Raw genomic sequence first — 26,695 nt, forward strand, 5'->3', positions numbered from 1 at the left:
ATCCATGGAGCCTTAACAGTTCTAACAGTCAGTTTCTTAACAGGTGCATGTTTATCAATAATTGGAAGAAGCAATTTCATAAATTCATCAAGTGCAGCGTCTGGATGCTCCTCAGCAAAATCTTTTGTATGATCTCTTATACACTATTTTAGGCCCAGCACCTGGAACTTTGGCTTTCCTGGATATAGCCACAATACTGTGATCACTGCATCCAATGGGTACGGATACAGCTTTAGAACAAAGTTCCACAATATTAGTAAAAAAGTGATTGATGTTCTTGTTCCTGTAGTGTTTGTAAACACCCTGGTAGGTTGATTAATAACCTGAACCAGATTACAGGCACTGGTTACAGTAAAAGCTTCCTCTTGAGCGGACAGCTTGATGAAAACCAGTCAATGTTCAGGTCCCAAAGAAAGTAGACCTCTCTGTTTACATCACATATGCTATCAAGCATTTCACACATATTATCATATTATTTAGATTCTGACTTTTAGCACTTGGTGGCCTATAGCAACATCCCAAAGAAAAGGCTTCAGATGTGCCAAGTGAACCTGCGACCACAACTCTTCAATAATACTTGACATAAGATCTTCTCTAAGCATTACAGGGACACGGCTCTGAATATATACAGCAACACCTCCCCCATAAGCATTTCTGTCTCTCCTATAGATGTTATATCCCTGTATTGCTACTGCTGTATCTTCAAATGAATGATCTAAGTGAGTCTCAGAATTGGCTAATATATTCATGTTATCTGATGTTAGCAAATTATTGATTTCATGAACCTTATTTCTAAAGCTACATATATTAATACGGGCTGTTTTCAACCCTTTCCTGGGTAGCTTATCAGAGATAGACATAATACTGAGAAGAGCAAACAAAGCAAGATAAACATTTTTACATTCAGCAGTCCATTAATCAATTGGTGTGTGTGTGTGTGTGTGTGTGTGTGTGCTGCAGGGTTGAGGCTATGAACCCATAGGCTAGGCTCTCATCCCTTCCAGGCTTCTGGGAGGGAGGGTGGACAATGAGCCTGTCATAGCAGATGTAAGCAATGTTGGAAGGTTAACCTTTGCACCAGTCTAAGGTCCTGAGCTATATATGATTTGAGTCACTTCAAACTGCCAATATGAACAAGCATTTCCATTGTCTGATGGACAGATGGGATGAACCTGCTGTGGTAGCCCTGACCACTTCTGTGGAATTCCCACTTCGGAGGCCTAAGTTAGCTGAAATTTGTAGTGGCTATTTAAAGAAAACTGAAACATGGATTAGTTTCTCCTAGGCCATGTCGCGTTCAGGGTGAGGAACCAACCATCTAACATTAATTTGTAAAATACTGAACTTTCCCTTTAAAGCTGTTGAAACAATAACTATGTGTTCTCCCCACCTGTTTCAGTAAAAAGCACTCAAATCCATAGACAGAGCTATGGATGCAAGGACTGACCAACCATGATATTACAATTATAATTTTAACCATATTGAGGCATGTGTCACGACTTCCGCCGAAGTTGGGTCCTCTCCTTGTTCGGGCGGCGCTCGGCGGTCTTCTAGCCATCATTGATCCACTTTTCATTTTCCATTTGTTTTGTCCTGGTTTCAATTTCCCTCATTTACTTGTTGTGTATTTAACCCTCTGTTCCCCCCATGTCTTTGTGTGGGATTGTTTATTGTAGTGCTTGTGCACGTTCCCCGTGAGCGCACAACGGGTTATTTTGTGCCCATTTATCCTGTTGTTCTGGTTGCCGTTGGTTTTGCTTAATAAATCTCTGGTTATTACCCAGTTCTGCTCTCCTACGCCTGCCTTCTCTGCCGCCAATTACGCACCCCGCTACAGCATGTTTGTTTATATTTACTTTGTTTACAAACATTGGAGTGAAAAAAGCTTATTTGGGTTCTGATGGGGTACGACAGTTGAACTAAGCTCATGAGGCATTTATAAGATATATTCTTCAAGAATCAATGGGAACATTTAATTAATTCAGAAATCCCAAAATGGATGAAGCACCTGCAGATTGCCCCTTTAAGACCGAGAAGAACGAAGAAAATGAAAACACTGGTGCTCTACCAAACATTGGTTGAATAATAAACTACGAATCAAATAAAATACTAGAGTAACTTGTGGCTTTATTTGAGGCTGGCTCCTTTTTAATGACACAGAATTCATGAAAGTGACAAAGCAAAGCATGACGCTTCCAGATTGCATTACATTTCCACATTCTGTCATGATGATTGCTGCAATAATAAATAAATAGATGGTATAGCAAGTATCATTTGACCAGCATCTTCTTAAAACGTCTGAGCACTGCAGCGGAAAGCAGAAAGCTGCCAAACAGAAATATGGCACAATCACCTTTGAAGTATTGATAGTCAAACATAACACCACATAATGTTACATAATGCATTCTGCTAAATATAAGTTGGAGAGGTCACAATGGGGCGACACTCAGGAAAACCTGTGCAGGCTCTAGGGGTAAAATGGAAAAGGCATACGTGTAATTCAAGGTAATAAGGTTGTATTAGGTTGGAAGCAAAGCTGTACACACAGCAGCCACATAGACAGAACTAGAGTAAGGCACAAAAAAGATAGTATCTGACAGCATAAGGTTTGTTAACAAAACCCACAAACTATCTAAAAGGTAGCTTACGACATTACATTCAATGATTTTCTCTATTTCTTTCATAATACACAACTCATATAGTTACCATTGGAGCCATATCTAGTGGTATGGTTATGGAATACTTGTTGAATTCTGAAGTTGCTGAGGAGTAGGCTGGATCATACCAAACCGGTGCCAGTATTCATAAAGCTTCTCAGAATAGGAGTGCTGATCTAGGATCAGTTTTGCCATAATGAATAAGATTACATGGCCGGGGAGTACCTGGTCAGCTCTCCTACTCTGAGACGCTTTATGAATACAGGCCGTTTTGAAGTATGCAGATGACATTTGTTGGGTGTTATTTTACGCTGCTTTATATTCTTAAAATTGGTATAGCAAAACGAGAAAGCAATAAAAATCCTCTCAACACATTAAACTTGTGAACACAGTGAAAGGAAAATGCCACAAGTATCCAACATTGAGTTTAGTTTTTGTACTGCATCCAGTGTTCTGTTTATCATCTGCATTTTAAATGCAGTTTTTTTCCTTATTGTCTTGACATCGATCGTGAGAAATAGAAAAATATACACACGCCACGTAGTAATAATAATAGACGCTCTGGTGTTATAGACAGATGGCCTTGGACTTGGTCTGATAGTACTCCTACGCTAGAGTTTGTCACTGTAGCTTGCATGTTCTGGGTCTGTTTAACAGACAACGCTAATGTGTCACACACACGTCATTCATCAAACAAGATTATCAGAGCTCTGTTGATGACAGAGGTAGCATGATCCCCACTGAGGAATGGAGCCCCTCAATGTGTGTACAGGTAACTGCCAAAATAAAGGGAACACAAACACAAAGTGTCTCAATACGGTGTTGGGCCACTACGAGCCAGAACAACTTCAATGTGCCTCTATTAGCAGGATGCAACGCCATTATTCCACGAGTAATTCCATAATTTGGTGTTTTGTTGATGGAAAACTCTGTCTCAGGCTCCGCTTCAGAATCTCCCATAAGTGTTCAATTGGGTTGAGATCTGGTGACTGAGACAGCCATGTCATTTGGCTTACACTGTTTTCAGGCTCATCAAACCATTGAGTGAACATTCATGCCCTGTGAATGAGGGAATTGTGATCCTATGGCCTGTCCAGCATTTTTATACATGACCCTAAGCATGATGGGATCCTAATTGCTTAATTAACTCAGGAACCAAACCTCTGTGGAAGCACCCGTCTTAATATACTTTGCATTCTTCATTTAGTCAAGCGTTTCCATTATTTTGGCAGTTACCTGTGCGTTAATGTTCTGGCGCTCCAAGCAGGCTCAATCAAACTGAACGAAAACAAATACTATTCAAACCCGCGTCTGGTGGTGCTGACAGTGCTATTCTATATCATGAGTACCGGTGAGTGCAGGTTACACCTCCAGACCCAGCTGGGGGCACAAAGTGAGTTTATCGCGCATCGTTAAGTTGCCTGGCCACGGTAAGGATCTCCTTCGCCCCTTTACTCAGCAGTAGATTGGCCAAGTCTAGACCTAGCTTCTCAGAAGCATCCTGGGCCGGGCCTGGCATGTTGTTCGCTGTTACGCCAACACGCTGGACCCGCTCATCCACTTGCTCTTCCACCTACCACAGAGGAAAGACAGATTAAATAAACCAAAGAAATATGCTCTGAGAAGGGAGCCCCTTGATGAGCTGATATGTTTAATTGGAAGAGTTGACTGGGGGGGTGAGAAATCATTAGTCTGACCTTATTGTCTGAAGCAATGCTGGTCTGCATGGTCTCCTTGAGACTGTCTGAACCATCCAGGCTGTACACTGCTCCCGTCAGGTAGAGCTTTGGTAAATAGAACACAGCAGTTACAAACGGCACGCATGCACGTAACCATGGATATGCATCGACGCACACACTCACACTTTAGCAAATGTCATAAGCCCTTACCTGAGAGTCCTTGACTTCAGTGTGGACAGCAACAGGTACACTGCAACCCCCCTCCTACAAGAAGCGAAAGTGATTACAAGTGGAGTGTCAAATATAATAAGACGTGCAAGGAAATATAGACATTTGGTTAAAAGGGGGTAATCTGCAGTTGCTGCATCCATTTTCTAAATGAATCTAATCAAATCAAATGGTATTTCTCACATGCTTCGTAAACAACAAGTGAAGACTAACAGTGAAATGCTTAATTACGGGCCCTTCTCAGCAATGCAGAGAAAAAAGGAAATAGAGAAATAAAAACACGTAATAATAAAAGGATATAATGAATACACAATGAGTAATGATAACTTGGCTATATACACGGGGTACAAGTACCGAGTCGATGTGCAGGGGTACGAAGTAATTGAGGTAGATATGTACATAAATAAATAAAGTGGGAATAAAGTGATTAGTCAGCAGGATAGATAATAAACAGTAGCAAAAGCTGCAGATAATTAAATAGTTAACCAATAGCTACCTGGACTAACTATACTGAACAAAAATATAAACGTAACATGCAACAATTTCAAAGATTTTACTGAGTTACAGTTTATATAAGGATATCAGTCAATTGAAATAAATTCATTAGGCCCTAATACATGTATTTTACATGACTGGGCAGGGGTGCAGCCATGGGTGGACCTTGCAGGGCATAGGCCCACCCACTTGGCAGCCATGCCCACCCACTGAGGAGTCAAGCCCAGCCAATCAGAATGAGTTTTTCCCCACAAAAGGGCTTTATTACAGACAGAAATACTCCCCCTCCCATCATCCTCAGACGATCCCGCAGGTGAAGAAGACGGAAGTGTCACGTTGTCGAGGTCAAAACTGCACATTTTAAAGTGGCCTTTTATTGTCCGCAGCACAAGGTGCACCTGTGTAATGATCCTGCTGTTTAATGCTTCTTGATATGCCACACCTGTCAGGTGGATGAATTATCTTGGCAAATGAGAAATGCTCACTAACAGGGATGTAAACAAATTTGTTCCAAAAAATGGAGAGAAATAAGCTTTTTTGTGCGTATGGAAAATGTCTGCGATTTTTTATTTCAGCTCATGACACATGGGACCAACACTTTACATAGTGTTTATATTTCTGTTCAGTGTATTTAGCAATCTTTTGGCTTGGGGGTAGAAGCTGTTCAGGGTCCTGATGGTTCCAGACGGTGCATTGGTACCGTTTGCCGAGCGGTAGCAGAATGAACAGTTTATGACTTGGGTGGCTGGATGCATGAATTTTTAGGGCCTTCCTATGACACCGCCTGGTATAGAAGTCCTGAATGGCAGGGTGCTCGGCCCCAGTGTTGTACTGATGTACTGTAAAAAAAAAAAACACTATTGCCTCCAAACAAGCTGAAAACTATAATTTTTATATTGTGGATGGTCAGTCCTTGCATTAATAGCTCTGTCTGCAAATTTGTGAGTGGTTACATTTCTCCAGGCCCATCCCTCAGCTTTTTACCAAAATAGAGGTGGGGTAAACGCTTTGTGATTGTTTCAACTCCGGATTGCCCCTTTAAGTACTGTTTATGTGACATAGTTATAAAGCCTAACATTACTTTCATTTTTTTATGTAAATTCTTCTTCTTTCACTTGCAATTGTACCTTAAATGGCCGGTTTCACAGACATAGATTAAGCCTCGTCCTAGACTAAAAAGCCCTTTGAATGGTGATTCTCCATTGAGCATGCTTTTTAGTCCAGGACTAGGCCTAGGCTAATCTGTGTCTGGGAAACTGGTCCTTTATGAGTATTTATATTAAGAAGTATTGACAATGCACTAGCAGCCAACAATTCACAGATACACTGGACACACTATAATAAAACATCTAGGAGACAGAGTGAGACTTGCCAGTCGTCTGAGGAAGGCTCGCTCTGCTATACAGCGCAGGACCGTGTTGGGGTCGTGTAGAACCGACACCATCTCCAGGATGTCCTTGTCTCTGGCCCGCACCTCGATGGCAAGAGCCCCCTGGAACACAGCCAAGCAATGGACCCTCAGTCTGTTAAGACCACGCTGAAAATTCTAATTCTCACATATACAGAGACTTTCAGGGTAAAATATTCAGTTTTAACTACAGTTAGGCGTTTTTTTTGTTATTACACAATGGAATAAGGACCGCAGGTATGAGAGTTAAAGAGTTAAGTTGCCCATTTCTCCTTCATAAAATACATCTACCTACTTGTCCAACAGCATACATACAGTCCTCAGGGCCCAGGATCTGCAAATGCAAAGACACAAATTAAAGGTAACTGCCCAATATTTTAGGTAGGCGGATACATTATGTAGGGCAGGAGGTTTTCCATGACCATGTGACCGCGTGGAAAATCTCAGTGCCCTAGTTATAGGCTATATATAGGCTTACATAGTCTAAAAACCACATACAATTGAATCTTGATTAATTAAGATGAATCATGATTTATCTCTATGGTATGGACAAGGTGTTGTGATGTGGAGTGTTGGAGGTAGCTACAGTTGAAGTCGGAAGTTTACATACACTTAGGTTTGAGTCATTAAAACTCATTTTTCAACCACTCCACAAATTTCTTGTTAACAAACTATAGTTTTGGCAAGTCGGTTAGGACATCTACTTTGTGCATGACAAGTAATTTTTCCAACAATTGTTTACAGACAGATTATATGACTTATAATTCACTGTATCACAATTCCAGTGGGTCAGAAGTTTACATACACTAAGTTGACTGTGCCTTTAAACAGCTTGGAAAATTCCAGAAAACAATGTTATGGCTTTAGAAGCTTCTGATAGGCTAATTAACATCATTTGAGTCAATTGGAGGTGTAGACCTCCACAAGTCTGGATCATCCTTGGGAGCAATTTCCAAAGGCCTGAAGGTACCACGTTCATCTGTATAAACAATATTACGCAAGTATAAACACCATGGGACCACGCAGCCGCCATACCGCTCAGGAAGGAGACGCGTTCTGTCTCCTAGAGATTAAGGTACTTTGGTGCGAAAAGTGCAAATCAATCCCAGAACAACAGCAAAGGACCTTGTGAAGATGCTGGAGGAAACAGGTACAAAAGTATTTATATCCACAGTAAAACGAGTCCTAAATCGGCATAACCTGAAAGGCCGCTCAGCAAGGCAGAAGCCAATGCTCCAAAACCGCCATAAAAAAGCCAGACTACGGTTTGCAACTGCATATGGGGACAAAGATCGTACTTTTTGGAAAAATGTCCTCTGATCTGATGAAACAAAAATAGAACTGTTTGGCCATAATGACCATCGTTATGTTTGGAGGAAAAAGGGGGAGGCTTGCAAGCCGAAGAACACCATCCCAACCATGAAGCACAGGGGTGGCAGCATCATGTTGTGGGGGTGCTTTGCTGCAGGAGGGACTGGTGCACTTCACAAAATAGATGGCATCATGAGGAGGTAAAATTATGTGGATATATTGAAGCAACATCTCAAGACATCAATCAGGAAGTTAAAGCTTGGTCGTAAATGGGTCTTCCAAATGAACAATGACCCCAAGCATACTTCCAAAGTTGTGGCAAAATGGCTTAAGGACAACAAAGTCAAGGTATTGGGGTGGCCATCACAAAGCCCTGATCTCAATCGTAAAGAACATTTGTGGGCAGAATTGAAAAAGCGTGTGCGAGCAAGGAGGCCTATAAACCTGACTCAGTTACACCAGCTCTGTCAGGAGGAATGGGCCAAAATTCACCCAACTTATTGTTGGAAGCTTGTGGAAGGCTACCCGAAACGTTTGACCCAAGTTAAACAATTTAAAGGCAATGCTACAAAATACTAACTGAGTGTATGTAAACTTCTGACCCACTGGGAATGTGATGAAAGAAATAAAAGCTCAAATAAATCCTTCTCTCTACTATTATTCTGACATTTCACATTCTTAAAAAAAAGTGGTGATCCTAACTGACCTAAGACAGGGAATTTTTACTAGGATTGAATGTCAGGAATTGTGAAAAACTGAGTTGAAATGTATTTGGCTAAGGTGTATGTACATTTTTGACTTCAACTGTACCTGGCTGACTCGGCTATCCCAGCCCATGCGACGGAGTCCAGCTGCAGCCAGTATAATGGCCGAGAAGTCGTCCTTTTCATCCAGCTTCTTCAACCTCGTGTTGAGGTTTCCTCGCTGGGAAAAAACGCACTAAGGAAACAAACTCACAACCCTCTATAGATGGTGCTCATTACTGATATGATGTGCATCAGATTTGAAATGAAGATCCTGTTTTAATCCTTCGCTATACTGTGAGAGTGGCAGTGAGTGAACGTAGCACTGAGAGAAAGGATACAATATCTTTAAACTCCAGGTGGGGGAATCTTTTCTTTAGCTGAGCAGCCCGGCGTAGGGAACTTGTGCCTATCACACTATGAAAAAAAACCATCGATATCAATGTCAAGCCACTCCTTCTTTAAAACCGATAGGAAAAGAATCTTCAAACAATGTCATAAAATTCAACTGTTTCGTACCTCTTGTCGGGCAGGGTGTCAAGTGATTTCCCCATGTTTTTGGGATGCAAGACCACTGCGTCATGGGGGTTCTCGCGCCTTAAAAGAACAGGAAGGGGAAAAAAACGATTTACCATGAAAATATCGGAGGCTACTTCATTCCACAGTAGTGGTGAAGAGAATCCTACTTCAATAGTAGATGTTCAAAAAGGTACACACAATGGCGCGCTTGGAGTATTCAAACTAAATGTATATACACATAGCTAGGCTAGCTAGATCATCATTTCAAATCTATATTTGTAATAAAATCTGTGTGTAGGAACCTCTAACAACATTGAAAGAAAGATCTTTAAATATATTACAATATGTGAGGAAAACTGATAGTGTTTCACACCAAATCAGTAGGTTTGAACACCAACAAAAAAGGGGCCCAGATGAATGAGGACAGTGCGTTTGATTTCCCTGTGGATCCTTACAGAGGCACTATTGTGTCGACTTACTTTAGCACTGCTCCTATGGTAAAGCCAGGAGGCAGAGTCGTGGGCAAGTCTTTCAAAGAGTGGACCACCAAGTCTACTCTATAGGAGACACAGCACAACAGAGTCATTTGTTTTGCAACACTTCAGAGCAAAGACTGAGGTTAAAAAAAAACTGGACATTAAACACCTGCACAAATCAAAGTCTTGAAGACATGAATGACATTTTGAAGCTACTCAAAATGTATGCCATTACATTGTAATAAAGAAAGTACCTCGACAGTAGTGGATTTCCACATTAAGGCTAATAGTAATGTAGCCTACAGTTTGAATGTACAGTGCCTAGTGAACAGCTTTTCAAGAGGTGTCGATTGTTCATGAGTGGTCGAGCCTCAGTCCTGACATGAATTTGCTTGCAAATCAGAGACAAGGTTTGAATATTGCTGTCCATCAATGACTCCCACCCAAACTTACTGAGCTTGAGCCATTTTGACAAAAAACTATGAATAAATGTTGCCCTAAGAGTTGTGCAAAGTTGGTAGAATGTTATTAAAAATGATTTACAGCTGTGATGACTATCAAAGGTGAAGACATACGCAATCAATACATCAACAACTTTTCTTTATTCATTTGAAACATTTTCTATAGTTTTTCTTTAACTTTGAAAATGAGGAGTTGGTTGTGTGGATCCAGAATACAAAATTAGACTTACTCGTTCCTCTCCAGAGCAGTCTCCAGTTCTTTGGTGAAAAGGCTCTTCTCTCCAATCTGCATTTAGAAAGCATATAGGTTACTAAGTGTTAACCCCATTACATTTTTAGCTCTGAACTTAGTGTTTTTCACACACTACTGAGTCAAGTAAAATGAACAATTTGGGCAATAATTTAGTTCTGATGAGGCACGCTTTAGTTTATAAACAGATTTACCTTTGATAACGCTATGTCAAGGATTTTGTCCCCTGTAGTTGTCATGCCAACTGACACAAAAAGACAAGGACATATACAAAGTGATATAGTCGTTTAATTACTGTATTGTACACATCTTATTGTGATGCATCTCCATAGTCAAAGGAAGATTACAGCACGACAAGTAACAGAACATACATGTAACTGCCAAAATAAAGGAAACATCAACATAAAATGTCTTCATAGGGCGTTGGGCCAGCACGAGCCAGAACAGCTTCAATGCACCTTGGCATAGATTCTACAAGTGTCTGGAACTCTATTGGAGGGATGCAACACCTATTATTCCACCATTTGGGGTTTTGTTGACGGTGGTGGAAAACGCTGTCTCAAGTGCCGCTCCAGAATCTCCCATAACTCTTAGATTAGGATGAGATCTGGTGAGTGAGACGGCCATGGCATATGGTTTACATCATTTTCATGCTCATCAAACCATGCAGTGACCACTCATGCCCTTGTCATCCTATGGGGAAATAGCCATGGTAGCCAAAATAATTGCCTAAATAATGGCCTGCCCTAAGCATGATGGGATGTTAATTGCTTAATTAACTCAGGAAATACATCTGTGTGGAGGCACCTGCTTTCAATGTATTTTGTGTCCTTCATTTACTCAAATCTTTCCATTATTTTGGCAGTTAACTATATACACTGTAAACAAACTTTTTTTCCTACACTCTTCGGGAAAAAAGGGTTCCAAAGGTTTTATCCCCAGCTGTCGACATAGGAGAACCCTTTTTGGTTCCAGGTAAAACCATGTTGGGTTCCAAGTAGAACTCTTTAGGGTACCAAGTAAAATCCTCTGTACATGGAACCCAAAAGGGTTCTACCCGGAACCAAAAGGGTTCTACCTGGAAGCAAAAAGGGTTCTTCAAAGGGTTCTCCTATGGGGACAGCCGAAGAACCCTTATAGGTTCTAGATAGCACCTTTTTTTCTAAGAGTGTATTGCCGTTCATCTGGACTCACCTATTTCTAAGTGGACATTAGGGTACAGTCCCTTCAGCTTCTCTGCAACGCTGTCCGTCTGAATACGAGCCAGCTGAGGTCAACAAATGAACAGAAATCAATTCAATTCGGATGACAACTTGTGTGCGTGCATTTTGGATGGTTGGTTTCTAGCTAGTTGACTACTTGGATAACACTGAATATCATAGGCTATTCAAGAAGCAAATGTTCAGCCGTGCGTTATCAAATCACTGGGACGTGAACACAACAAGCTGTACTAAAAGGCTAGACGGTATTGGAGCAGTGAACGGACTATCTCTGTTGCAGGAGGAGCAGACATCCCTGACTGCTGTATCTGAGGGAACAGAGAAGGGAAGCTTATCTGATAAAGAGTTGCCACGCTCTGCGTTACCCTATTCAAAAGCTGTTTTGTCATTCCAAAGTTTAACTCCACAGTAGTTTCACTGACACCGGGAAAAATTGTTAAAAGTGAAAAATGGCATTACCCGAAATCTAAAATGACATGCAATTTAGTTCCGCTCAACCACCAAAGGTATCTTACCTGGCTCTTTCGGGTTCCAATTCTTATGACCCGGCTAACTTTCCCATTACCCTCCTGTTGGAAAAACACAAGCAATACATTGCAACAGCCATTTTTCCAATAGAGTTTTTAAACTTCTACATGTAGTTGCAGTTCATGGCAGTTATTCCCTTCGTATTGTCCCAACTCCTTCCACTGTACGCCACATATAACTGCTTCATATCATAAAATAAACATAAACTCTGCTTGAATTGCTTTCCTCTTACCCTGACGTACTTATAAGGTCCCTCCATAGTTCTCAGTAAACCTTAGCTTATACACGCAGAGCAGCACTTTGTGTCGTCTGTAGAGCTGTGAAAGCCTGCTGTGTCTATGTGGGGAGCAGTGGCAAGTCATATAGCCTAGCACTAGAGATACTGAACCATGCCTCAACCTCCTACACCCCCATTTCCCTGGTCCTAGCTGATAAGTCAAGCGTGTCGATTCTTTGTGTCAGTTATTATGAGCAGTGAGGGTTAGCGATGGGCTTTTGTAAGATCATTTGTATAGGCATTTTCCAAATGGTCATGAAATAGACATGTATGTACAGTTGAAGTCGGAAGTTTACATACACCTTAGCCAAATACATTTAAACTCAGTTTTTCCACAATTCCTGACATTTAATCCTAGTAAAAATTCCCTGTCTTAAGTCAGTTAGGATCACCACTTTATTTTAAGAATGTGAAATGTCAGAATAATAGTAGAGAGAATTCATTATTTCGGCTTTTAGTTCTTTCATCACATTCCCAGTGGGTCAGAAGTTTACATACACTCAATTAGTATTTGGTAGCATTGCCTTTAAATTGTTTAACTTGGGTCAAACGTTTCGGGTAACCTTCCACAAGCTTCCAACAATAAGTTGGGTGAATTTTGGCCCATTCCTCCTGACAGAGCTGGTGTAACTGAGTCAGAATTGTAGGCCTCCTTGCTCGCACACACTTTTTCAGTTCTGCCCACAAAAATGTTCTATGGGATTGAGGTCAGGGCTTTGTGATGGCCACTCCAATACCTTGACTTTGTTGCCCTTAAGCCATTTCACCACAACTTTGGAAGTATGCTTGGGATCATTATCCATTTGGAAGACCCATTTGCGACCAAGCTTTAACTTCCTGACTGATGTCTTGAGACGTTGCTTCAATATATCCACATAATTTTACTTCCTCATGATGCCATCTATTTTGTGAAGTACACCAGTCCCTCCTGCAGCAAAGCACCCCCACAACATGATGCTGCCACCCCCGTGCTTCACGGTTGGGATGGTGTTCTTCGGCTTACAAGCCTCCCTCTTTTTCCTCGTAACATAACGATGGTCAGTCATAGACTGTTCTCTCTACTACCGCATGGCAAGCAGTACCGGAGTGCCAAGTCTAGGACAAAAAAGCTTCTCAACAGTTTTTACCCCCAAGCCATAAGACTCCCGAACAGGTCATCAAATGGCTACCCAAACTATTTGCATTGTGTGCCCCCCCCCAACCCAGCTTTTACGCTGCTGCTACTATCTGTTTATCATATATGCATTGTCACTTTAATTATACATTCATGTACATACTACCTAATTTAGCCTGACCAACCGGTGCCCTCACACATTGTCTACCCGGACTATCTGCATTGTGTCCCGCAACCCACCACCCGCCAACCCCTCTTTTACGCTACTGCTACTCTCTGTTTATCATATATGCATAGTCACTTTAACCATACCTACATGTACATACTACCTCAGTCAGCCCGACTAACCGGTGCCTGTATATAGCCTCGCTACTGTTGTAGCCTCGCTATTGTATATAGCCACGCTATTGTTATTTTTCACTGTCTTTTTTACTGTCGTTTTTATTTCTTTACTTATCTATTGTTCAACTAATACCTTTTTTAACTTAGAAATTGCACTGTTGGTTAGAGCTTGTAAGTAAGCATTTCACTGTAAGGTACACCTGCTGTATTCGGCGCACGTGACAAATAAACTTTGATTTTTGATTTGGTCATTATGGCTAAACAGTTATTTTTTGTTTCATCAGACCAGAGGGCATTTCTCCAAAAAGTTCGATCTTTGTCCCCATGTGCAGTTTCAAACCGTAGTCTGGCTTTTTTATGGCGGTTTTGGAGCAGTGACTTCTTCCTTGCTGAGCAGCCTTTAAGGTTATGTCAATATAGGACTTGTTTTACTATGGATATAGATACTTTTGCACCTGTTTCCTCCAGCATCTTCATAAGGTCCTTTGCTGTTGTTCTGGGATTGATTTGCACTTTTCGCACCAAAGTACGTTAATCTCTAGGAGACAGAACGCGTCTCCTTCCTGAGCGGTATGACGGCTGCGTGGTCCCATGGTGTGTATACTTGCATACTATTATTTGAACAGATGACCGTGGTACCTTCAGGTGTTTGGAAATTGCTCCCAAGGATGAACCAGACTTGTGGAGGTCTACAATTTTTTTTCTGAGGTCTTGGCTGATTTCTATTTTCTTTCTTTTTTTTACCCCCTTTTCTCCCCAATTTCGTGGTATCCAATTGTTAGTAATTACTATCTTGTCTCATCGCTACAACTCCCGTACGGGCTCGGGAGAGACGAAGGTCGAAAGCCATGCGTCCTCCGAAACACAACCCAACCAAGCCGCACTGCTTCTTAACACAGCGCGCCTCCAACCCGGAAGCCAGCCGCACCAATGTGTCGGCGGAAACACCGTGCACCTGGCTACCTTGGTTAGCGCGCACTGCACCCGGCCCGCCACAGGAGTCGCTGGTGCGCGATGAGACAAGGATAACCCTACCGGCCAAACCCTCCCTAACCCGGACGACGCTAGGCCAATTGTGCGTCGCTTGGCTGATTTCTTTTTTTGATTTCCCCATGATGTCAAGCAAAGAAGCACTGAGTTTGAAGGTAGGCCTTGAAATACATCCACAGGTACACCTCCAATTGACTCAAATGATGTCAATTAGCCTATCAGACTCTTCTAAAGCCATGACATCATTTCCTGGAATTTTCCAAGCTGTTTAAAGGCACAGTCAACTTAGTGTATGTAAACTTCTGACCCACTGGAATTGTGATACAGTGAATTATAGGTGAAATAATCTGTGGAGTGGATTGAAAAACGAGTTTTAATGACTCCAACCTAAGTGTACGTAAACTTCCGACTTCAACTGTATCTGGAAAGCACCGATATAAAAAGGATAGATTTTTCTGTTTAAATCTGATCCCATTAAAAGCTGACAACCTTTAGGTTTTATAGGACAAGGCAAGAGTTGACGCACTGGATGTTGTAGGCAAAGTTCCCTCAAAAACAAATTAGGCACTGAGCAAATTTCAGGTCTTCTTGTTGTGAAAATTCTGTGCAACTTCCAGCACGCGTTTACTGTGAACACTGAGGCTGTACCTGCCTTAAGTTACAGTTTTAACAGTGGCCATGTAGGCTACTGTGGCTATTTGATCATAATGTAGGCCTGCCAGAGTGGCCTACTATCAAAAACAATGGAGAAAATGCATCCCATAACATTTTAACATGGAAATAACTGTTCTATCATTCAGCCTACAGTAGCAACCAATGTGTGATGTTCAATGTAGACCTACATTCCATGAGACTTAAAAAAAAAACATGCAGGTCTTGACATTAACCTGTTTATCCACTTGCCCTTCAGACAAGGAGGTGACTGAAAATGTTGTATTGTTTGATGCAAGAAACCACCTTACAAAATAAAATGCAGTATTATTCCCATACCATTATTACAGGGGATCAGACCAATTAAGCTACCCTCTGCCTATTGGCTACTTAGCTTATTCAAGCCTGTCTCAAAATACAACACTGCCCCTTTATGACAAAAAAAAAGCTCTCTACCTGACTCGCTTTTCAAAGATGTCTGTAAATGTACACGTTTTGTGCTTTTGAAGGAAGCAATCACTCCCCTATTGCTGACTACAAATTATCTATAACCGGGCTAATAACTCACTAACTAGCAAAGGATATGAACAAAATGTGCACATGTGGCTACACGCAGCTCTCGCTTTGATCTCAAAACAAGGCATCTACTCAGAACCGCTCATGCTGTAAACACAGTCCAGTTCAAAGTAAATGGCACAGATCCATATATGGCAATGGTCTATTTGCATATAGGCCTACTGCAGCTCTAATTGTTTATGCCATACCGGTCTGTGTAGAATTTGGGCTGAGTAGTGTGTGTCAATTTAACAGAATCCTATGCATTCTGCCTACAACAAAATCTCTTGCATAGTTCATTTTGTTTCGGTATGTTGCATTGAAAGTGGCTAACATTGCGTTGATTTGATCCCAATTGCCACAGTGAAGGGAAACGTTGATAGTGTTAACAGGGAAAACTCTTGAACAGTGGTCAACAACCTTTTCTGAATCAAGATCACTTTCTGTGTAAAAAACATACGCCTGTGCAACATTAACCAATTAAAAACAGTTCTGTAGCAATGAGGTTTGTGCGGTAAGCTATATGGCCCAATACATTTTCACTGCATATTGGCTGTGCTTAAATTTCCCTGCCAATGCATTGTTGTTCAGGCCATTTCTTAAAATTATACTTCAAAATTTGAGGTAGGCTATATGATCACACCGGTAATAGATCCGTTGTTGTATTACTTGTGAGGCACAACTGAGTGAGCATCTGATGGTCAGTCTCAACCGATTTCAAGTTTTCATAACAATCGATAATCTGCCTTTTTGGATGCCGATTATGGCCGATTACATTGTAATCCACGAAGAGACTGTGTGGCAGGCTGACCACCCGTTACGCGAGTGCAGCATCAAAAGGACCTTGTGGCTGCAAGGAGCCAAGGTAAGTTGCTAGCTAGCATTAAACTTATCTTATAAAAAAACAATCAATCTTAACATGGGAGCGGCAGCGTAGCCTAGTGGTTAGAGCGTTGGACTAGTAACCGAAAGGTTGCAAGTTCGAATCCCTGAGCTGACAAGGTACAAATCTGCAGTTAACCCATCTAGGCCGTCATTGAAAATAAGAATTTGTTCTTAACTGACTTGCCTGGTAAAATTAAAATAAACATAATCACTAGTTAACTACACATGGTTGATAATATTACTATTACTAGCTTGTCCTGCGTTGCATATAATCAAAGCAGTGCCTGTTAATTTATCATCGAATCACCGCCTACTTCAACTTTGCCAAACGGGTGATGATTTAACAAAAGCACATTTGCAAAAAAGAACAATCGTTGCACAAATGTACCTAACCATAAACATCAATGATTTCCTTAAAATCAATACACAGAAGTATATATTTTTTTAAACCTGCATATTTAGTTAAAAGAAATGCATGTTAGCAGGCAATATTAACTAGGGAAATTGTGTCACTTCTCTTGCGTTCAGTGCAAGATGCAGCAGTTTTGGCCGCCTGGCTCGTTGCGAACTGTGTGAAGACCATTTCTTCCTAACAAAGACCGTAATTAATTTGCCAGAATTTTACATATTTATGACATAACATTGAAGGTTGTGCAATGTAACAGCAACATTTAGACTTAGGGTTGCCACCCGTTTGATAAGATACGGAACGGTTCCGTATTTCACTGAAAGAATAAACGTTGTTTTCAAAATGATAGTTTCCGGATTTGACCATATTAATGACCAAAGACTCGTATTTCTGTCTGTTTATTATAATTAAGTCTATGATTTGATATTTGATAAAGCAGTCTGACTGAGCGGTGGTAGGCAGCAGCAGGCTCGTAAGCATTCATTCAAACAGCACTTTACTGCGTTTGCCAGCAACTCTTAGCAATGCTTCAAGCATTGCACTGTTTATGCCTATCAACTCCCGAGATTAGGCTGGCAATACTAAAGTGCCTATAAGAACATCCAATAGTCAAAGGTATATAAAATACAAATGGTATAGAAAGAAATAGTCGACGCGTTATAATTCCTATAATAACTACAACCTAAAACTTCTTAACTGGGAATATTGAATACTCTTGTTAAATGGAACCACCAGCTTTCATATGTTCTCATGTTCTGAGTGTAACCGATGTGAAATGGCTAGCTAGTTACCGGGGTGCTAATAGCGTTTCAATTGGTGACCTCACTCGTTCTGAGACCTTGAAGTAGTTGTTCCCCTTGCTCTGCAAGGGCCGTGGATTTGTGGAGCGATGGGTAACGACGCTTTGAGGGTGGCTGTTGTCGATGTGTGCAGAGGGTCCCTGGTTCGAGCCCAGGTAGGGGCGAGGAGAGGGACGGAAGCTATACTGTTACATGAGCAAGGAACTTAAATGTTAGCTTTTTTTACATGGCACATATTGCACTTTTACTTTCTTCTCCAACACTGTGTTTTTTCATTATTTAAACCAAATTGAACATGTTTCATTATTTATTTGAGACTAAATAGATTTTATTTATGTATTAAATTAAGTTAAAATAAAAGTGTTCATTGTTCATTCAGTATTGTTGTAATTGTCATTATTACAAATATATATATATTGTAACGACCCTGTGTTTATAAGCGCGGAAATCGACTCTGCCGCTCGAGCATGCTTTTGCGGCACAGTCGATAGCGCGCCGGACCTCGGGCTAGGAGGTCGAGGGTTCGAGACCTGCTCCCTGCTGTTTCATTACATTGGTGTCAGAAGTGATCGGACCTCGCATCCACGACAGTGCGTGTGCTTGGCCGGTGAGCGCGTTCCTGTAAGACGTAAAGTCGCAAGCTAGCGCGAGGACGCGCTCTTTGAAAGGAGGGAGTAGTGTAACGACCCTGTGTTTATAAGCGCGGAAATCGACTCTGCCGCTCGAGCATGCTTTTGCGGCACAGTCGATAGCGCGCCGGACCTCGGGCTAGGAGGTCGAGGGTTCGAGACCTGCTCCCTGCTGTTTCATTACATATATATATATACATATAAAAATCGGCCGATTAATCGGTATTGGCTTTTTTTGGTCCTCCAATAATAGGTATCGGCGTTGAAAAATCATAATCAGTCGACCTCCAGTCTCAATGGAAGGCGAGAGTAGTAGACTGAGGGTCAGCCTCAACAGCCCTATGCTCTCCCTTTCCTCCACTGACACTGACCAAAAAGGGACACCGTCTACCAGCTGATGGCGAAACTCGAGTTGCACCACATTATTTCTGCTTCATGCACAAATTCATGTTGCTACTTCCATGAACAGAGAAAGTGATTTATTCCTCGATATTAAAAAAGACCCAAGTCGCTAATAATAACAACAACGCAAGCCTATAGATCCACTTTCCTAATCATTCATTACCGATGCAGTGCTTGTTGCAGCGCTGAGTGGAAATTGCTTATAAAAGTATTGAATACAAAGTGTTGTCAGTGCTAAGAACTTAAACATGAACTCACTCATAAAAACAGCAGCTCTTTGCTGTATTCGTTGACAGTCTCTCTAGTCATGGTTTTAAACGTTTTGAAATCTCAGCATCAATTTGGCTGTAGATTTATTGTGCCTGCTACATTAATGCAGGACAAGGTGATCTGAGCCATCCGATTGGCCACCAGTAAACCTATAGTGCACATGATTTACTCTCTGGGTCCTCCCGGAAGGCAGCGTTTGTACCTTCAGTCATGTGAAATGGTTCAAAATGGCAACAGTTCGCCAACCCGTCGCGCAGGGGCAGCTGAATCGTGTACAACTACCGCCAGTAGCCCAGACGGGAGAAGAAAAAAAAAGAACACAAGGCTTTATGTCTGTGAAACTATATATTCACAGTATTATGAATGAATTGTGGTTTATTTGTTAGCATTTCGTAGTGTGACTGATTTTACTAATTGCATTAGTACTGTACAAAGTTAGAGGTGCGCTATTTGATAGATTCCAGGCAGTCGCCTGCCTAGCTCACAAACTAGAATCAGGGCGCCCACTCCGACAAGGTTAATTGACCCACAGTCCCACATGGTGACATGATATCATTGACGTGTAAATGAGCGATAGAAAACCGATCGCGCAAATGTCACCATTCCGATTTTTTTCCCCGTGCCGCCCTGGGCGGCCGCCCATGTCGCCTATACCTAAATCCGCCACTGTGATCGAATATGAATGCCTTAGAGATCGACCATTGCTCTTTAGAAAATTGAGTGAAGTTCAATCTCGTTCTCGCTGTGGGTTGATATTTCTGCGCGGCAATCTCGGGGCTACTACACAGGCAACATTGGTTGCAGGCATTGTACAGCAGCCATAGAAGCTCTGACAGGCATCAACATCATATTATGCTGTTACGTAGGGCTAGTTTAAGGAATTAACACACATCATTTTTACTACGGGAACGGTCAATCTGCCATTAGAAAGGGAAAACTAAAACATAACATTAGTTTATAATCTACATGTTCAATGGGTGTAGCAGCTGATGGTGACTGTCGAGGCAGACGTTATTTGTAATGTCAATTATTTGATATATGAGATGTATCCTCCAATGGTAGAGCTCCGATGTGCAGGAGGGCGCGTGAGTAAACCAATCAGCGCGGTCCGGGTTGGCTGTAAAAATGGCGCATGCCTCACTCCGCCAAATGTTATCAATGAGGTATGAACGTTATGATATGCAGAGTGCTAGCTAACTAGCCAAGTCTCTCACCTGTGAACTCGTCTCTCCCGACATCTCAGTGTTGCAGTAATGATCAGCGAGTATTGTCTTTGTCAGTGACAGTTATTCCCGACGTTCAACCCATGAGACTATAGATAATTCCTTGTAATCAGGGATGAAAAGGGCATTTGTAACTAGGGTAAATTCTGCTGACTGCCGGTGCCCTTCTGACGTCACTCCACGGAATGTAATTTCACTTCCGTGTGCTTTGGCTGCGTTCACGAACATCTAAAAAAGCTACTTGCAAATGTGTTCTTGGTCACACAGTAACCTTTTGAAAACAGCCCAATTTGTTGATTTTATTATTGTGTTTTATCGATTTAAAGTATATTTCACTAGCAAAATGAGCTAACTTAGTAACAATGGCATTTTTTGTACATTGACAATTTTTAAGTAACATGTGCGCAGCTGACCACTGTCTTCTAGCTACTAGACCCTTGTCATTGAGCTATAAATGAAGGGCCAAGCCTGATCCTCTTCTCCTAAATGTCAGAGTATCTACCTAGCCAATGTCTAGTTTTTTTTCTCTGTACCAGAACTTGTTCAAGCCATAGAGATAGATAGAGGACTCATCATGGATATTACCCGTTTTAGCATGGACTTTGCCATTGAGGGCTTTCACCATTTAAAAGTAGTCAACTGAATGGTGATTCCTATAAATTGAGGGCAATCAGCCACTAAAGAAGAAGAACATTGACTACTTTAAAATGGAGATAGCCTCAATAGCACTGCCCTGGACGTCGATTAAGGCAGCCCCTCGCACCTCTCCAATTCAGAGTGGTCGGGTTAAATGTGGAAGACCCATTTCGGTTGAATGCAACTGACTAGGTATTCCCTTTCCATGCTATCACAGATGCTATAAGGGCACAGATACAAAGATGAGTCCTTTAACTAAGAGGCAGGGAGGGATAGATGGCAGACAAGAAAACGAGGAAGAAAGTGAACATGTTATGAACAAATATGGAATGGGGGACTGCACAAGACTTCTAGAAGATCTGGTGAAGGAGAAGATGGTTGAAAAGGAGAAAGTGGAATATGTTTTGAGTGAGTATGGAATGGAGGATCTCATAGAACTTTTGGAAGAGCTTGAGGAGGAAATTGAATGTGGCGAGAGTGAGGATTTTTATTTTATTGTATTTCACCTTTATTTAACCAGGTAGGCTAGTTGAGAACAAGTTCTCATTTACAACTGTGACCTGGCCAAGATAAAGCAAAGCAGTGCGACACAAACAACAACACAGAGTTACACATGGAATAAAGAAGCGTACAGTCAATAACAATAGAAAAAAATAAAGTCTATATACAGTGTGTGCAAATGGCGTGAGGAGGTAAGGCAATAAATAGGCCATAGTAGCAAGTAATTACAATATAGCAAATTAACACTGGAGGGATAGATGTGCAAGTAGAAATACTGGTGTGCAGAAAAGTAAATAAAAACAATATGGGGATGAGGTAGGTAGATTGGATGGGCTATTTACAGATGGGCTATGTACAGCTGTAGCGATCGGTTAGCTGCTCGGATAGCTGATGGTTAAAGTTAGTGAGGGAAATATAAGTCTCCAGCTTCAGCGATTTTTGGCAATTCGTTACGGTCTTTGGCAGCAGAGAACTGGAAGGACAGGCGGCCAAAGAGGTGTTGGCTTTGGGGATGACCAGTGAGATATACCTGCTGGAGCGCGTGCTACGGGTGGGTGTTGTTATCGTGACCAGTGAGCTGAGATAAGGCGGAGCTTTACCTAGCAAAGACTTATAAATGACCTGGAGCCAGTGGGTCTGGCGACGAATATGTAGCGAGGGCCAGCCGATTAGAGCATACAGGTCGCAGTGGTGGGTGGTATATGGGGCTTTGGTGACAAAACGGATGGCACTGTGATAGACTGCATCCAGTTTGCTGAGTAGAGTGTTGGAGGCTATTTCGTAAATGACATAGCCGAAGTCGAGGATCGTGGGATAGTCAGTTTTTCTAGGGTATGTTTGGCGGCGTGAGTGAATGAGGCTTTGTTGCGAATAGGAAGATTCTAGATTTAATATTGGATTGGAGATGTTTAATTATTATTATTTTTATAATTTTTTATTTCACCTTTATTTAACCAGGTAGGCTAGTTGAGAACAAGTTCTCATTTACAACGGCGACATGACCAAGATAAAGCAAAGCAGTGTGACACAGACAACAACACAGTTACACAATGAATAAACAATAAACGAGCCAATAACACAATAAACAAGACAATGACTGTAAGGGCTGTCGTTCTCCTCATCCTCGGACGAGGAGAGGAGAGAAGGATCAGTGGACCAATACGCAGCATTTGGGAAATAAGCCATCTCTTTATTTACAACGATGGCAACACGAAAACAAACACTTACAAATTTACAAAACAAGAAAACGACGTAGACGAAAACCTGAACTTGAACTTACTTAACTAACGTAAAACTCACGGACAGGAACAGACTACATCAAAACGAAACGAACAGCCAAACAGTCCCGTAAGGTACATACATCGACGAAACAGGAGACAATCACCCACAACGAACACTGTGACAACGCCTACCTAAATATGACTCTTAATTAGAGGAGAACGCAAAACACCTGCCTCTAATTAAGAGCCATACCAGGCAACCAAAACCAACATAGAAACAGATAACATAGACTGCCCACCCAAAACACACGCCCTGACCATAAACACATACAAAAACAACATAAAACAGGTCAGGACCGTTACAGAACCCCCCCCTCAAGGTGCGAACGCCGGGCGCACCAGCACAAAGTCCAGGGGAGGGTCTGGGTGGGCAGTTGACCACGGTGGTGGCTCCGGCTCTGGACGCTGTCCCCACACCACCATAGTCACTCCCCGCTTCTGTCTTCCCTTCCCAATGACCACCCTCAAACTAACATCCCCTAAATGAACGGCCAGCACCGGGAGAAGGGGCAGCACCGGGACAAGGGGCAGCACCGGGACAAGGGGCAGCACCGGGACAAGGGGCAGCACCGGGACAAGAGGCAGCACCGGGACAAGAGGCAGCACCGGGATAAGGGGCAGCACCAGGATAAGGGGCAGCACCAGGATAAAGACCAGCACCGGGATAAGGACCAGCACCGGGATAAGGGGCAGCACCGGGATAAGGGGCAGCACCGGGACAAGGGGCAGCACCGGGACAAGGGGCAGCACCGGGATAAGGGGCAGCACCGGGACAAGGGGCAGGTCCCGGCTGATATACTCAGGCAGATCCTGACTGAACGGCTCTTGACGCTCATGGCTGGCTGACGGCTCTCGACGCTCATGGCTGGCTGACGGCTCTCGACGCTCATGGCTGGCTGACGGCTCTCGACGCTCATGGCAGGCTGACGGCTCTCGACGCTCATGGCAGGCTGACGGCTCTCGACGCTCATGGCAGGCTGACGGCTCTCGACGCTCATGGCAGGCTGACGGCTCTCGACGCTCATGGCAGGCTGACGGCTCTCGACGCTCATGGCAGGCTGACGGCTCTCGACGCTCATGGCAGGCTGACGGCTCTCGACGCTCATGGCAGGCTGACGGCTCTCGACGCTCATGGCAGGCTGACGGCTCTCGACGCTCATGGCAGGCTGACGGCTCTCGACGCTCATGGCAGGCTGACGGCTCTCGACGCTCATGGCAGGCTGACGGCTCTCGACGCTCATGGCAGGCTGACGGCTCTGGCTGCTCATGGCTCGCTGGCGGCTCTGGCAGATCCTGTCTGGTTGGCGGCTCTGGCAGATCCTGTCTGGTTGGCGGCTCTGGCAGATCCTGTCTGGTTGGCGGCTCTGGCAGATCCTGTCTGGTTGGCGGCTCTGGCAGATCCTGTCTGGTTGGCGGCTCTGGCAGATCCTGTCTGGTTGGCGGCTCTGGCAGATCCTGTCTGGCGGGCGGCTCTAGCGGCTCCTGTCTGGCGGGCGGCTCTAGCGGCTCCTGTCTGGCGGACGGCTCTGTAGGCTCATGGCAGACGGGCGGCTTTGCAGGCTCATGGCAGACGGGCGGCTTTGCAGGCTCATGGCAGACGGATGGCTCAGACGGCGCTGGGGAGACGGATGGCTCAGACGGCGCTGGGGAGACGGATGGCTCAGATGGCGCTGGGGAGACGGATGGCTCAGATGGCGCTGAGGAGACGGATGGCTCTGGCCGGATAAGGCGCACTGTAGACCTGGTGCGTGGTGCCGGAACTGGAGGCACCGGGCTAAGGATAAGCACCTTCCTACTAGTGCGGGGAGCAGGGACAGGGCACACTGTACTCTCAAAGCCCACTCTATAACTGATGCGAGGTACCGGCACTGGTGACACCGGGCTGAGGACAAGCACATCAGGCTTAGTAGGGGGAGAAGATACAGTGTGTACAGGGCTCTGGAGACGCACAGGAGGCTTAGTGCGTGGTGCCGGAACTGGAGGCACCGAACTGGATACACGCACTACAGGGAGAGTGCGTGGAGGAGGAACAGGGCTCAGGAGACGCACTGGTAGCCTAGTGCGTAGTGTAGGCACTGTAGGTACTAGGCTGGGGCGGGGAGGTGGCGCCGGAAATACCGGACCGTGGAGGCGTACTGGCACTCTTGAGCATTGAGCCTGCCCAACCTTACCTGGTTGAATACTCCCGGTTGCCCGACCAGTGCGGGGAGGTGGAATAACCCGCACCGGCCTATGTAGGCGAACCGGGGAAACCATGCGTAAGGCAGGTGCCATGTATGCCGGCCCGAGGAGACGCACTGGAGACCAGACGCGTTGAGCCGGCCTCATGACACCTGGCTCAATACCCAATCTAGCCCTGCCAGTGCGGGGAGGTGGAATAACCCGCACTGGGCTATGCACTCGTACAGGAGACACCGTGCGCTCTACTGCGTAACACGGCGCCTGCCCGTACTCCCGCTCTCCACGGTAAGCCTGGGAAGTGGGCGCAGGTCTCCTACCTGCCCTTGGCCCACTACCTCTTAGCCCCCCCCCAAGAAATTTTTGGGTGTTACTCACGGGCTTTTTTGGCTTCCGTGCCAGACGCGTTCCCTCATAATCTCCGGTAGCCTCTGCTCTCCTCAGTGCCTCCAGCTGTTCCCATGGGAGGCGATCCCTACCAGCCAGGATCTCCTCCCATGTGTAGCAACCCTTTCCGTCCAATATATCGTCCCATGTCCATTGCTCCTTCTTTTCCTGTCCCTTACTCCGTTGAGTTTTCCCTTGCCGCTTGGTCCTAGTTTGGTGGGTGATTCTGTAAGGGCTGTCGTTCTCCTCATCCTCGGACGAGGAGAGGAGAGAAGGATCAGTGGACCAATACGCAGCATTTGGGAAATAAGCCATCTCTTTATTTACAACGATGGCAACACGAAAACAAACACTTACAAATTTACAAAACAAGAAAACGACGTAGACGAAAACCTGAACTTGAACTTACTTAACTAACGTAAAACTCACGGACAGGAACAGACTACATCAAAACGAAACGAACAGCCAAACAGTCCCGTAAGGTACATACATCGACGAAACAGGAGACAATCACCCACAACGAACACTGTGACAACGCCTACCTAAATATGACTCTTAATTAGAGGAGAACGCAAAACACCTGCCTCTAATTAAGAGCCATACCAGGCAACCAAAACCAACATAGAAACAGATAACATAGACTGCCCACCCAAAACACACGCCCTGACCATAAACACATACAAAAACAACATAAAACAGGTCAGGACCGTTACAATGACACAGTAGGGGAAAAAAATAAAGTCTATATCTAGTGTGTGCAAAAGGCATGAGGAGGTAGGCAATAAATAGGCCATAGTAGCGAAGAATTACAATTCAGCAGATTAACACTGGAGTGATAAATGAGCAGATGATGATGTGCAAGTAGAGATACTGGTGTGCAAAAGAGTGAGTCTGGAAGGAGAGTTTACAGTCTAGCCAAACACCTAGGTATTTGTAGTTGTCCACATATTCTAGGTCAGAACCGTCCAGAGTAGTGATGCTAGTCGGGCGGGCAGGTGCGGGCAGCAAACGGTTGAAAAGTATGCATTTAGTTTTACTAGCGTTTAAGAGCAGTTGGAGGCCACAGAAGGTGTGTTGTATGGCATTGAAGCTCGTTTGGAGGTTTGTTAACACAGTGTCCAAAGAAGGGCCAGATGTATACAGAATGGTGTCGTCTGCGTAGAGGTGGATCAGGGAATCACCCGCAGCAAG

General features: G+C 43.6%; 1 protein-coding gene across 3 annotated transcripts; it reads right to left on the reverse strand.

Annotated features, from left to right (window-relative positions):
- Positions 1 to 2,116: 2,116 nt before the first annotated feature.
- LOC120028752 (porphobilinogen deaminase-like) lies at positions 2,117 to 20,689 on the reverse strand. Of its 3 annotated transcripts, none has more exons than XM_038973985.1 (14): positions 20,514 to 20,689; positions 11,963 to 12,016; positions 11,422 to 11,494; positions 10,422 to 10,471; positions 10,208 to 10,263; positions 9,520 to 9,597; positions 9,041 to 9,118; positions 8,863 to 8,938; positions 8,589 to 8,702; positions 6,763 to 6,801; positions 6,432 to 6,551; positions 4,547 to 4,600; positions 4,355 to 4,441; positions 2,117 to 4,230 (listed from the first exon to the last, which is right to left on the reverse strand). In XM_038973985.1, exons 1-14 carry the CDS (start codon positions 20,535 to 20,537, stop codon positions 4,057 to 4,059), a joined length of 1,077 nt encoding a protein of 358 aa, XP_038829913.1. In that variant the 5' UTR covers positions 20,538 to 20,689; the 3' UTR covers positions 2,117 to 4,056. The 3 variants fall into 3 exon arrangements, with proteins under 3 accessions (XP_038829913.1, XP_038829912.1, XP_038829914.1); XM_038973984.1 differs by lacking the exon at positions 20,514 to 20,689 and adding an exon at positions 12,208 to 12,337; XM_038973986.1 differs by lacking the exon at positions 20,514 to 20,689 and adding an exon at positions 12,218 to 12,300.
- Between the last annotated feature and the right edge of the window lie 6,006 nt (positions 20,690 to 26,695).

The sequence above is a fragment of the Salvelinus namaycush genome, chromosome 34 (assembly GCF_016432855.1).
Source record: "Salvelinus namaycush isolate Seneca chromosome 34, SaNama_1.0, whole genome shotgun sequence".
Taxonomy (NCBI): Eukaryota; Metazoa; Chordata; class Actinopteri; order Salmoniformes; family Salmonidae; genus Salvelinus; species Salvelinus namaycush.

What these genes read in the sequence shown, in the direction of transcription:
- LOC120028752 (XM_038973984.1), bottom strand. Translation starts at nt 12,234, where the DNA reads ATGGAGGGACCTTATAAGTACGTCAGG. An exon ending in GACACCCTGCCCGACAAGAG is followed by an intron (nt 8,939 to 9,040) that starts GTACGAAACAGT and finishes TTTTTTTCATAG; the next exon opens with TGTGATAGGCACAAGTTCCC. An exon ending in ACCTGGAGTTTAAAGATATT is followed by an intron (nt 8,703 to 8,862) that starts GTATCCTTTCTC and finishes GTTTTTTCCCAG; the next exon opens with CGAGGAAACCTCAACACGAG.